Raw genomic sequence first — 14,091 nt, forward strand, 5'->3', positions numbered from 1 at the left:
CATGGCTGAGTTATTTCTGAAGCTTAGTTTCCTCATCTACAAAATAAGGATGCTGAATTCAATATTTTCTAAAGACTCTACTTTAAAGGCACTTTAAAGCACCATAGAGCCATTAACTACTCTATCCTCTCACTACATCAGAGAAAAGGGAGTTCTTTTTTAAACTTTCATTTAAAAGATAGAAAAAACCAAGGCACAGTAATTTTAGTAATCATTTTCAGTTTGTCACTGTCCTGCATTAAACACTGCTAAGCTAAATGGGGCAGACACTTTTCCATGATAAGTTTGTTACTGGGATAATATCTATTTTATACTCATTCCATATGATGTTGTGAGAGGGGCACAATATATGTTACTATCAATAAAGTGAAAATTATTTGAACCATAGATTAGAAACTTCCAGTGGTTCACCTTGCTGAGAAAATCCAATATAAACTCCTTAAGTTGAGTTAAGATCCTCCACAGTCTGCATTTTGACCACTTTTTGCAGCCTTATCTCAGAATACTTGCCATCACTTATTCTCTTTACCAACAAAACAATTTTCCTTTTTTTACTCCAGGTTAGCTAATGGGGGAAACACAGAGGGTCTTGTCAATGTGATATGGGGCCAGCTGGACTCAGGTCAACATTTTATCAATTGTTATTATTAAGAAAAGGCAAAACCCCCATTGGTGTTCCCTGTTCTCTTAGTGCTTTCTCCTTCCTTGGTCTTTGCTAATGTCATTCCTCTTTTAAATTATGCTACAATATATGCTGTTGATGGAAGTGTGAATTGGTGTGGTCATTCTGGAAAACAAATTGGAATGATGTAAATAAAGTGACTAAAGTGCACATGCTCTTTGACTCGCAGATTCCACTGCTAGTATATCTCTAGTGAGGTCACTGACAAAAAAAGAAAGGTTCTACATACATCAACATTTTTCAAGCAGCTCTATTTTGTGATAGCAAAGAACTAGAAACAAAGTAGATGTCATCAATTGGAGAATGGCTAAAGAAATTCTGGCTCATAAAAGTAATGGAATTCTACTGTTGTAAGAAATAAGTTGTCATGTATACAAAGAAATATATAAAGACTTACATGAACTGCTACAAAGTGAAGTAAGCAGAGCCAGGGGAAACAATACATACAATGACTACAACAAGATAAATTAAGCAGAAAAAAATCAATAATTAAGTTATTTATTTAAATTGATTTTTTTAATTTATAAAAAATAAACTATAACCCATAAAAAGAGCTATGAGATAATGCTTCCCCCTTCCTACTCTTTCTCAGAAGTTGGGGATACATGGGTGTGGAACATTACAAATAACAAAGTGTATATACATATGTATGTATATTCAGCTTTGCTGAGTTTTGTTTTCTCTTTTTCTTTTTCTCTGGGAGGAAAATAGGGAAGTGGGATAAGGGGGAATATAAGCAATGTAAAGATAAAAGATATCAATAAAAATCTATTTTTTAAATTTATACAAAAAAAATAAGTCACCTCACTGTGACAATTGGAATGACTATACTCTGAGTTCAAGAAATTTCATAACAAGAAGGAAAATTGATCAGTTTCTTTTATCCACTTCCATACCTTCATTTGTTAGAAAATGCTTTTCCAAATGAATGATGTGCTAACCCAGGTATCCACACTTGAGAGGGGAAAGAGATACAATGCATAAGACCTTGCATAAAACACCTCCAGGTCAAATGCCTGGATAATACACATCTAAAGGAAACTTATTGAAAGGCATTCTTTACAACAGTCTGAAGACAGGAGTGGGCTGCTGGGGGCTTCTAAATCTGCGTCCAGATTCTGCTAAGACTGGAGAGTTCCTCTCACTGGAGTGATGCAGTCATTTTTAAAAGGGCTCCCCAGATTAATCTTTTTGCTTAGAAAAAGACTTGTCTATGATATGTGTTAAGGATACTCCCTCCATTTTGAATTCTCCAAAATGGTGACTTCTGGGGAGCAAGAGCTTAATTTGTGATTTCTTTAGGATTAAGACTGATGAGCATAGATATTGATTGAGGAGATAAGAATATGGCAGCTATTTTCCTTATTACCTTATTTAGACACGTGGTAGGTTTTATCTATGATGACAGGTGATATGGAGCCATAAGGATTCTGGTGGAAATTTATTGAGAGAGACTTTATTAGTTTATTTTCGAGGTGAAGGAAAGAAAAAAATGAACATTTCCAGCATATTTGTCTGTTATCTGGCAAGTTCCAGGAAAATGATTTTGTGTTATTCTCTTCAGTGACATATCAAAGGCCTTATAAGGATGCTTATGTTGTTCCCCCTCCTCATCACTGAACATCTGAAATGCCAATTCAGATTCCACAGGAGAGGAGAGATAAGCTTTTAATACACAAAGATCCTAATAAGATCTTCTTATTAACATAGCTGTGTGTAAATATATATATTTTAAAATTTTATTCTAGAGCAAGCACTAGCGGTTCATTTCTGGTCATCAGAATAAGAAAATATAGCACCTACAATTACAAAATTTAAAGCAGTAATACCATATCCTTATCAATATAATAAGGAAAGGTAATTAATTGTACCATAAAGACCAGACATTATGAAAAGCATTGCAACAGTTAAATTTTCACTGGCCTTGACACCCACAGACCTTTTTCCTTCCTTTCAGGCCTAAGTTAGGTCCTACATACGCTATGAAACAGTCTTTGATTTTCTTAGCAATCTTCTCCCCTTCAGATTCTATAAGGCATTTCCCTTTGCATTTATTGTCTAATTTAACTGTTCATGTTTATTTGTCTCAATATTCAAATACTGGTTCCTTGAACATAGGAATTGTTTCTGATTTTAGCTTTCTATCTCCATTAATTACTCTGTGTGTGATCTTGGAAAAGTCATTTAATTTCCCTAGGCCTAAATTTCCTTATCTATAAAATGAGAGGATTGCACTGGATGGTCCCTCCTAGAGGTGATTTATATTCTTATGAATCTAAATGTTGTCTATTCAACCTTCAACTAAAAACTTTACTCCATAAAAATTATTATTCAAGAGACATCTCTGTACCAGCCCTTTAAAAGGTCCTTGATTCCAGGCCAACTAAAATACAAACAGAAACTGTACCACTCTTTCTATATTAAATTTGAAAATGAACAAAAAAACATATATATATATTCTGATTTCCTCATATCATACCAAAATAGTTAAAGCAAAGTGCCTTGTGTCAAATTTCTTAATTATTAGTCTCAGGACTAGGACTAAAATCCAATTCTCATTACTTTCATTCTGTTTTCCCACTGTAATGGTGTCTTTTGTCTATTGAGAAGCAGCTAGCAGATATAATGATTGAGCTTGGGTGAGAAAAAATAAAGTTCAAATCTAGCCTCCAGCTAGTAAATGTGTCGTCCTAGGCAAGTCACTAAATTTTGTCTGCCTCAGTTTCCTCATCAGTAAAATGGAGATAATAATAGCACTTACCTCCCAGGATTATTGTGAGGATTAAATGAGATAACACATGTAAGGTGCTTTGCAAAACTTGAAGTGATATGTAAATGCTATTATTGTCCTCTGCTAGAGAAATAATATCTGAACCTATCATTGACTGAGATGGATAAAAGAAAATAAAAATCATCTTTAAAAATGAAAGAGTAGTTCAGTCTCCTTTCAGAGTATCCTCTGCTGACATGATTTATGCTAATGCACAATACAGTTATTAATCTTCAGCATAGTGATATGGTACATCTTGTCTTTGTTTATTGAAGTGTTTAATATCCAAGCTTGCCACATAATACATCATGAATCATGTCAGAGTATAATATTAAGCTGTTAATAGGCAGGTGTTGGAGGCAATACATCATGGCTGAAAGATAGCATAATGTTTAGGACATGAATTTTCAATAGGTATCTTTTCTTGAGCAAAGACTTTCTGCCAGCTTCAAATTCCAGAAAAAAAAAACAAAAAACTCAAAACATTACCTACGAGAATAGCAACTATTAGCTCAAATCAAAAACTGGTTCTGAAATGGTCTTCCTAACAAAAACTGTAGATGATGGTTTTTGTAATCAAGTTTCCATTATATGGCAAGGTAGTGCAGTGGACAGAGTATCAGCCTTAGGCTAGGAAGGACCTGAGTTCAAATCTAGCCTCAGCTACTAGTGTAATTTAAGTCACTTAACCCTGTTTGCCTCAGTTGTCACATTTGCAAAATGAGCTGGAGAAGAAAGTGTCAAACCATTTTAATATCTTTGCCAAGAAAACCCCAAATGAGGTTATGAAGAGTTAGACATAACTGAACAACAACAAAATATGCCAGATATTGCTCCGGGCATTAAAGTTACAAGCCTAAAGAATAGGGTTGTGATAGACCCAGCTTCAGCTGGTCTCAGGAATATTTGTTATACCCAGGAAATTGGCACATGTTAAAAAATCAGGGCCTGATTAATTGTTTTGTTGATTGTCTAGGCTTAACAAGGTGTGATGTAGAAAATGTTAATTATGTAGATTAAATTTGAAAGTGTGTCCTATACATATTTTTTCTTGGAAAACTGGTTATTTAACATTTGCCAGCATATTTCTGCCTACGCTTAGTGTGTACCATTCTAATGAGGAGAGAGCAAGCGCATACTGAAGCAGAAAGAGTGCAAGATAATTTGAGCAGGAGAGCACTAGCAGTGGGAGGGTTAGGAAAGACTTAAGGTAGAAGGTGATAAATTCTCCCTGTGCAACAAGAAAACTGTTTGGATCTGCACACATACATTGTATCTAGGATATACTAGGACATATTCAACATATATAGGACTGCTTGCCATCTAGGGGAGGGAGTGGAGGGTAGGAGGGAAAAATCGGAACAGAAGTGAGTGCAAGGGATAATGTTGTAAAAAAAATTACCCTGGCATGGATTCTGTCAATAAAAAGTTACTATTTAAAAAAAAAAAAAAAAAAAAAAAAAAGGTAGAAGGTGATACATCTTGGCGAAAGAAAGGAATTGTCTTAGGAAAATAGGGAAAGTGCCTTCCATGCTCAGGGTAAAATGAAAGGAAGAATAGGAAAAGGGAATAAGGCATGTGACTCACACAAAGGAGGGACAGAAAGTCAATTTACCTCAGTCACAAAGTGCAAGGGGGATTAATGTTCATTGTAGCTGGAAAGTTTAGTTGGAGCCAGATAGAGGCTTTAAAAGATAAAATATATATTAATCTATTATAAAATTATATTTTATCCCGAAAGTGATAACAGCAGAATAAAGAAACCAAATAATTACATCTACACAATGGTTTATTTGGCAATGCATGTGCTTACAAAAAAAGCTGTGCCCAAGGTTCTTGGTAGCCAAGGACCCAGAAGCTCAACTTCTCATAGTTAATATACAATTTGGAGGGAGTTTAAAAAAAAAAGGGGGGGCGGGAAACATGGGATTATAGAGTTTGAGACATCTGGTTTCTCATTGGGTGTGGGGAAGTGGTGGTAGTGGGAAACACTGAGGTGAGAGGAAAAAGAGAATATTGTGACATTCTTTAAGTCAGCTGATAGTGAGAGGAGTACTGTTGTGAAACTTCATAAATCAGGTAACTTATATGGAATTGAAACTTAATTCCACAAAATAATGAATAAAAGCAAAAAGGAACCATTAAGGCTAATTTTTTTAATGTAACAGAAGCAATAGAAAGTGATAGAATAGGTGAGTGTCATGGTCACATCTTTACTTGAGAAAAATCACTTTGATTGCAATGTGTAAGAATGGGAAGAAATTTGAAGAAGGGAGACCAATTAGAAAGTTGCAGATACAAATTTAGGTATACCCATTCCTAATAGAAAGAATAGCAAAATGTACAACACACAAATACACACACACACACACACACACACACACAACACACACCTTTCACTGTGCCAAATTGCATAATTGTAACCCTATGGCTCAATAAAGCAACTTCCATAGAGTTATTTCTAACATATACATAATAGTTTCTCTCTTTAAATTGAAAAAACATTATAGCTCAAACTTGATCCATATGTACAAAATTAAGCCATAAGAAATGTGAAGTTAGCTTACATAAGTAAGAAACACATAATATTTTGTTCATCCTACCACCTATGCAGTCCTTTAGATCCAGGTAACTTGGACAATGAATAGATAGGAATCAGAAGAAAATAGGCTGATACTATTTCCATATTTCTTCTATTCAGAGACTTACTTGGATTTTAGTAGTCATGTCAAGAAAGTAGAAATTATAGATGGGTTGGAATGAAATTAAAATCTAAGGATTCAAGTGACTTTTGTTTTTTTAATCCCTGAGTTCATTTTACTGTGGTGGAAATTGATGATGCATTCGAAATCGCATGGACAAAATTGCATAGGTTATGACCAAATCATTATAAAGCTTTGGGCAAATCCCTTCAAGTTTCCTAATCTGTGAAGGGGTTAAAGTAGATTGACTGCCAAGGTCTCCTCTATCTCTTAACATCCTATAATTCTTTGGCTCTGTTCTTAATTCTTCTGAAGCCTAGACCATGCAAAACTGGATGAGCTGCTTTCCATCGATGAAATAGTTTCCCTTTAGGAATGGATTTCCAGTTCAAAAGAGATATAAAATTAAAAAGTCAAATGACAAAAATACAATACGTGACAGAAAAATCCAATATCCCAAAATGCAATTTCACTGATAGCATCTATATGTTTGGAACAATCATCTCAAAATTACTGTTATTATCAAAACTATAAATTTAAGGTTATAAAACAACTGAATTCATTTACATTATTCTCACAGTGAAAATTAAAGTGTCTTTATTCATTTGTATTTCAAGGACAAGGGGGCAAGCTTGGATCCTCAACAACACTTTGGTGCTCTTGAAGTGGGAGCCTCTGTCCTTAACACTAGCCAATCACCATCAGCATCTTCAAGAAGTTCTCACAAATCTTCCCATACACCCATGTCTGAGACTGCCTGTGAGTATGACACCTCAAGACTATTGTTAACTAGTGAGCAGATTCTTTTGCAGTCTACAATTCAATGGATTGTGGCAGGAGAAAGCTATTATTCATCTGAATAGGGAGACATGTCCATTGGTATTCCTCAAATTGAATACAAGTCAATCCTTGTTACAAAGGAGATTGGTACCCAGGACTTATATTGTTATGCCATAGTGGTCACTTGATCACTTATTCATATCTCTACCAAAGGATGCTAACATGTTATTCAATTAGCTTTAAGTGTCTAACACAAAAACTCTGCTAAGCACCAAGAATACAAATAAAACTGAAAGACAGTCCCTGCTCTCAGAGAACTCATAATCTTTTAATTAGAGGAGACCACATGCAAACAACTAGGTACAAACAAGGTATATGTGGGATAAATTGTAGATAATCAATAGAAAAAAGTCACTGACATTAGGGGCATCCAAAACAGAAGTATTAAAAGAGATGAGACAAAAGTTGATGTTTTTGGCTACTTCCCAGCAATTCTATTCGATTTAATTCAATAAACATTTATTATCTACTTCTTATATACAAGTACTGTGCCAAGCTTTTGAAAATACAAAGATAAAACAATAAAAGTGTCTCCCTCAAGGAGCTTAGGTGCTACTGAGAGGACATTGAAGTTAATAGGTAAAACGAAGCTTGAGGATATGTTTTATCCTGCTGCTATAGCCAATATGCATATTGGCATCTCTATTAACATGAAAAAATGGAAAGTTGAATAGGTGTTTAATCAATCATATTCACCCAATAAAGAAGGGAAAGGGACCTGTATGTGCACGAATGTTTGTGGCAGCCCTTTTTGTAGTGGCTAAAAACTGGAAACTGAATGGATGTCCATCAGTTGGAGAATGGCTGAATAAAATTGTGGTATATGAATATTATGGAATATTACTGTTCTGTAAGAAATGACCAACAGGATGATTTCAGAAAGGCCTGGAGAGACTTACACGAACTGATGCTGAGTGAAATGAGCAGGACCAGGAGATCATTATATACTTCAACAACAATACTATATGATGACCAGTTCTGATGGACCAGGCCATCCTCAGCAACGAGATCAACCAAATCATTTCTAATGGAGCAGTAATGAACTGAACCAGCTATGCCCAGAAAAAGAACTCTGGGAGATGACTAAAAACCATTACATTGAATTCCCAATCCCTATATTTATGCACACCTGCATTTTTGATTTCCTTCAGAAGCTAATTGTACAATATTTCAGAGTCTGATTCTTTATGTACAGCAAAATAACGTTTTGGTCATGTATACTTATTGTGTATCTAATTTATATTTTAATATATTTAACATCTACTGGTCATCCTGCCATCTAGGGGAGGGGATGGGGGGGTAAGAGGTGAAAAATTGGAACAAGAGGTTTGGCAATTGTTAATGCTGTAAAGTTACCCATGCATATATCCTGTAAATAAAAGGCTATTAAATTAAAAAATAAATAAATAAATAAATGATTCATACATTAAAAAAAAAAAAAATCATATTCACCCAGACTGAGATGACCTTCCTTCCACAGTGATTCCTATTATAGCTCTTCTGGGAATTCTTGATTTATTTTATTTATTATTTTATTTTAAATTTAAATTTTTATATATATTTTAAAGAGCCTGCTTCAAAAGGATATGTGAGTCATTAAAAATACTTGTTGCTTTCTTAACAGCCACTCCAACCAAACTGATCACAGAATCCAGTACCCCTTCCTTGTCAAGGACCTCCAGCCTACCACAGGAGTTACCCATGCAAGGGCTCAGCCAGTCTGCTGCAATGCCTGTGAGTGTTGCTATTGTTCAATTGAGTCCAACTCTTCATGACCTCAGGAATTATTGCATGTCAATATTAGCCATGGGTTACTTTTTTATTTTGTTTTGTTTTGTTTGGCAAAGATACTGGAGGGTTTGCCATTTTCTTCTCCAGTTCATTTTATAGATGAAGAAACTGAAGCAAACAGTTAAGATTCGTAAGTGTCTGAAGTCACATTTGAATTCAGGTATTCCTGACTCTGGAGCTAGTACTCTATCCACTGAGCCACCTAGCTACAATGCCTGTGAGTACACACATAAAATAAGATGAACTTCTACCATGGACAGAGTACTGGAATATATTTCTGGTTTCCTCTAAAATGCCTAGAAAAGTCTTTTTTAGAAATTACATTTGATTGTATTAGGAAACATTAATGTTTTAATACTTTCCAGGAGTCAACTAATACACTAAACAATACACACACACACACACACACACACACACACTCCACAACTTGAAATTTTGGAGACTATAAAAGAATGCACTATTCCTGCATTAATCACATGGGGCATAGATCCAGCAAACCATTATTTTCAAATATAATGAAAATTGTTTATCAGTTCTGATGACTCATTTTCCAACACATTGTCCTCTAGTTATTCCTTATATTTTTGGAAATTAGTTTTTTTTTTATCTTTTAAAAAAGTCCAAATCTTAATTTAGTTAAAATTTCACCTAATATTTACTTGAATTAGAATCTCCTTTTAAATTTAAATTTAATTAGAATTTCAGCTGAAATTTAATTTAATTTTTATTTTAAAAAATTAAAATTTTAATTTAATTGAATTTTGATTTAAAATTTTTCAAACTACACATGAAGTTTTGAGTTCCCTGTTCCACAGTTTGCCTCGACTTGCTGAATGGAGTCAGGGACAAAAGGTCAATATTAATCTTTCAGAAGACTTCCTCCAAAGAATCCAAAGCAGAATTTCATAGAATTCCTATTTCATCTCACTAAAGTTGAAGATAAACAATAGTAAATTACAAGCTTATTGCCTAATACTAGGGCACTAATAGCATCTAGCACAGTTCTGTGTTCACTAGTTGATGGTGAGCATTTGTCTTGAAGCCACATACATTAAAGATTAAGACTTGCAAATGCGGAGTAGAACTAAGTTGCCAAGGCCAGCTATTTCTGCTGAGTTGGCAGAATGAAATAATATTCCTTTGAATAATTCTTAGAACTTGGTGTAATAGGGAAAAAAGCATTGAACTTAGATTAAAAAGATCTGGGGTCAAATTTTATTTGACTAGTTGTGTGGCCAGCTAGTCCTTAATTTAATTCCCTTAATTTGCCTTAGTTTACCTCAGCCTATAAAAGAGGAATAGCGCTATCTGTAGCATGGATTTACTTTGTCCTATTCTTGGGGCAGATATTGTGCATTCTTCTGCACATTCTATCCAGATTACTTTTGGGGATGAGGGAGGGTGTCATAAGCTATACAACTGTGAAGTTTTAGAATTCCCTGGAAACTGTATCTGTTAACAAACCAGGATTCTTTTTTTCTCAATCCCCTTCCTTCCCCACCTCCAGGCTTCTCTGCCTTCTCAGTCACCCTGTGATCTGCTTACACAGCATCTGCTGCCTCAGGCTGTTTTGCAAAGCCCACCTACACCCATGACACAGGTGAGTCTAGTTCTTGGGGAGTAGGGAAGGGGGCAAAAATTCTTCTTAGAATGGAGACTTTCCCTCGTACATTTGAAAATGCACCTCTTATCTCCCTCAGTGTGCACATAAATGGGTATGCACACAGGCCGACCTGAATATTAAGACGCAAAATCAAAATTCCAATCAGGGGATACTTCCCCTAATGACATAGTGGATACAGAGCAGACCCTGAAGCCAATAAGATCTGGATTCAAGTCCATCCTCTGTGACATTTACAGGTGGTTGAACCCCTGAGCAAATACGTCACATAACCTCCATACTCTATTAAAGAGCAAGCAGGAATGATTGCATACAAAGAAGGATACAAGGAAAGGCAAAAGAGTCCCTATCCTCAAAGGGTTCACAATCTAAAGCTAATCTAGTCTAAGTCCAGTCCCTATCCCTGTTTCTCCTATGGTCATTTTGAGCCATTTTCCATGTTACAAAGAAGGTAGTATTCACATTCTTCTAAATAATATCATCTTTTTCAGTTCTGCCAAAATAAATTATACAATCGAGTCCTTCATCCTAGTCTTCTTTTCTAATTCTTTTATAATCTTCCTGGGTCTCTCTGCATGTTCTGCCAAGTTCTCTATGCCTCTTTTCTTATTTTCCACGTTACCTTAAATTGGATATAATAGCCTTGCAAAGGTTTCTCACCAGAATATTACCTTATATATCCAATATATTTTATAAGATGTATCATGTTGGTTGTTTTTTTTAATCCTTAAATAACTGAATTGTTCAGTTTCTGGATAGTTAAATCCTTGAATGCACGATTTGCACACAGCAGCTCATTGGGCTAGTGCACCATGCTAATGGAAGCCAAGCTTTTGGATTTTATTCCCTTGTGGACCAGTCAGTTAGATTTGCTCAACCCATGACCACAAACTTCACCCCATAACCACAGCAAGTCATCTCACAGATGTGTTTGACAAGAGGAACTCTACCAGAATGTATACATATGGGTGGGTTAATGCAAATCTACTCCACTACTGGGAAATTATTTAAAACCATTCCTCTGTTGGCATAAGCATTCAGCAGCATTATCTTTGAAACAGGATAGCATAGTACACATAACACATTTGACAAGCCATGCTGACAACCCTTCCTGTTAACAGTAAAACCTCATTCATTTAGAGCCTACTTATGCAGAACCAGTGGTAACTGAGATATGTTATATGGGAGCCTTATTGGGGAAATCAAACAGAATAGTTTCCTTCACTGCAGATTTTTAGTGTTTTATCCATACTAGAACCAGTCTCCATGTAAAATCCATACCTTTTTCCAACAAAACGTTCAGGAAATTAAAAGCTCCTTTAGCTTCCAGATCTAGAAATCAATTTTTGCAGGATAAACGATTTTTGCGTTTTATAGTATATAATTGTGTGAGGTAGGTCTTTTTAAATTGTATTTAATTTTATCTATTAGTATCCACTTATAGTCTAATTTATAATATGCATCATCCTTAGAAAGAATGGAACTGTATTCCTCTAAAAATGTTCTATCATAAAGACTTCATTCTTTTCTTCCTCCACTGGACTGATGACATTTTACTACTAATGCTAAATCAGATATCAAATGAAAGTAGAAACAAGTACCCATTTCTCTTTTTTTATAGGAATTTGTGAAGAATAATGCTTCTTTATGAAGTTTGTACAATATTTTATAAATTATGCTGAGTATCTGAAAGTACTTATACTAAATACTTTAAAAACTTCAAATATTAAATCAACTTTGCAGTCAAACAAGTCTATATTTTCTAGCCATGCTTCCTTCTGATTGTATCCTGTGTCATTGGATTAATAGAATATACCATGTTGTTCTGAATATAGGTCATAGTTTCCTTTTAGATATGGCCTACATAAAGCCTAAGTATGTCCTATAATCAGTATTATTTTTAGTATAACTGAATAAGGTTTTTTTTTTTTTTCTATTCAAAGATGTTTTTTTCTTTTAAGGGCTAATTTGGAGCTGGTTTGCAAAGTTTAGGCACTAATGGGTTCACATTACCTTGGAGGGAAGTGTTTAGTGAAATGATTCAAGAATCTATGCTTGGGTCCTCTGCCTTTTAAGAATTTTATCAATGATTTAGATGAAGATATAGATAAAATGTTTGTGCAGTTTGAAAATAGCATCAAGCTAGGAGCTAGTAATAAGTGATAGAATTGAAATTTAAAAATATCTCAGGATATATTCAGAATTTTAGACTGACTATATTAAGGTGAAATTTAATGGTGATTAACTGAAAACGGGTAGGAAAAGTATATAGTCTGACAATATGTGGAAAAGATAAGGGGCTGTCCATAAATGACAACTTGATTTAGAATGTATTGGGAAATGAGGGAGTTGATAGTTTTTTTCCATGGTCTGACTCAATGATACTACTCTTGGGGTATTGTGTTCATTGTTGGATGCCATATTTTAGGAAGAACATTGATAAACTAGAACATAGTAAAGGAATAATGCTGGATATTGAGGTTGTTATAGATCATTTCATATGAGGTTTAGTTGAAGGAGTTGATTGGGAATCTTTAGACAGGAGAAAAGAAGACTTAAGAAGGACATGATTTGAAAACTCCATTGTGTCTTGTGGCAAAGATTTCTGAATGGCCCCAATGGGTAGAACCAGGAACAATAGATGGCTTTAACAAAGAAATACTACTAAGTTTCATGGAAGAAAAACCTTAATACCAATTTCTGTCCAAAAAGTAGATTGAGATTTTCTCACAGAAATTGTATAATCATCTGTAGGGTAGGATTTTATTCAAACAAGTATTGGATTAGTTTACCTCTGAGGTCCCTTCCAATTCTCAAAATCCATGGTTCTTCAAGGGTAACATGACATATGTAACACTTATATAATTACCTACATCTATGGCATATTGGAAATAATGTGTACAGAAGAAGTCCCAAACTCACAGCCTTGACGCCACCAGATTAAAATGTTATTAGAAAATGTTTTTACCAAATTAAATCAAAATGCAATACAACATAGATGATTTAATTTATGGTTTTCTAAGTCAGTATGCAGCCTCCAGAGACCCATTTCAATTTGAGATTGACATTACTGATATAAAGGAAGTTGGATTTTATTTTTAACAAAATATGCTATATGCTTGTTTTCTTTTGCTCACTCCTAAAATTTGTTTGTATTTCTCAAAATTCCAATTAACCCAGAGTTTTCATCATTTGGATTCTGGTAATTGAGGGTTTAGTGCGTATCATCCAACATTGGTTAGTTATTCCAATAAGGAATCATTTAATAATTCCATTATTTTGATTTTCCCTCTCCCAGCTCCTCACCATCACACACACACAAAACCATCTTTTCCTATACAGGAGAAAAATAAACTAAATGAAAAGAAAAGACTAGAGGACACATTTGTAAAAGAGAAGAACATGAATATTGCAGAGTTTTCAAACAGGGATAAAGGGAATGTTGATGTAATAACTTTAAAGAAAATTTAGCCCTAGTCCACAGCTCTCACCCATGTCTGCTATCATGCATATTTTCCCTCAAGAAATTATTTAGCATTTTGCTATTTCAAAGCACTTTAGCAGAAATCCATTAACTCACATATATCATTCTTCTAAAGGAAGCAAATAGTACACATCATTATCTCCATTTTGTGAAGAAGCAAGCAAGAGAAATCACAATGATAATATATATCTGGGTAGCAAA

At 34.6% G+C, this 14,091-nt stretch overlaps 1 protein-coding gene across 5 annotated transcripts in view; it reads left to right on the forward strand.

Moving 5' to 3' along the window:
- The window catches only part of NPAS2 (neuronal PAS domain protein 2), a 226,204-nt gene that overhangs the window by 196,106 nt on the left and 16,007 nt on the right, over positions 1 to 14,091 (forward strand). For all 5 annotated transcript variants that reach the window (XM_031959146.1, XM_031959148.1, XM_031959147.1 and 2 more), the window contains 3 exons: positions 6,772 to 6,913; positions 8,619 to 8,728; positions 10,293 to 10,385. In XM_031959146.1, the coding sequence (XP_031815006.1) occupies positions 6,772 to 6,913; positions 8,619 to 8,728; positions 10,293 to 10,385 (345 nt within the window). The remainder of the gene's footprint in view (positions 1 to 6,771; positions 6,914 to 8,618; positions 8,729 to 10,292; positions 10,386 to 14,091) is intronic.

The sequence above is a fragment of the Sarcophilus harrisii genome, chromosome 3 (genome assembly GCF_902635505.1).
Source record: "Sarcophilus harrisii chromosome 3, mSarHar1.11, whole genome shotgun sequence".
NCBI lineage: Eukaryota > Metazoa > Chordata > Mammalia > Dasyuromorphia > Dasyuridae > Sarcophilus > Sarcophilus harrisii.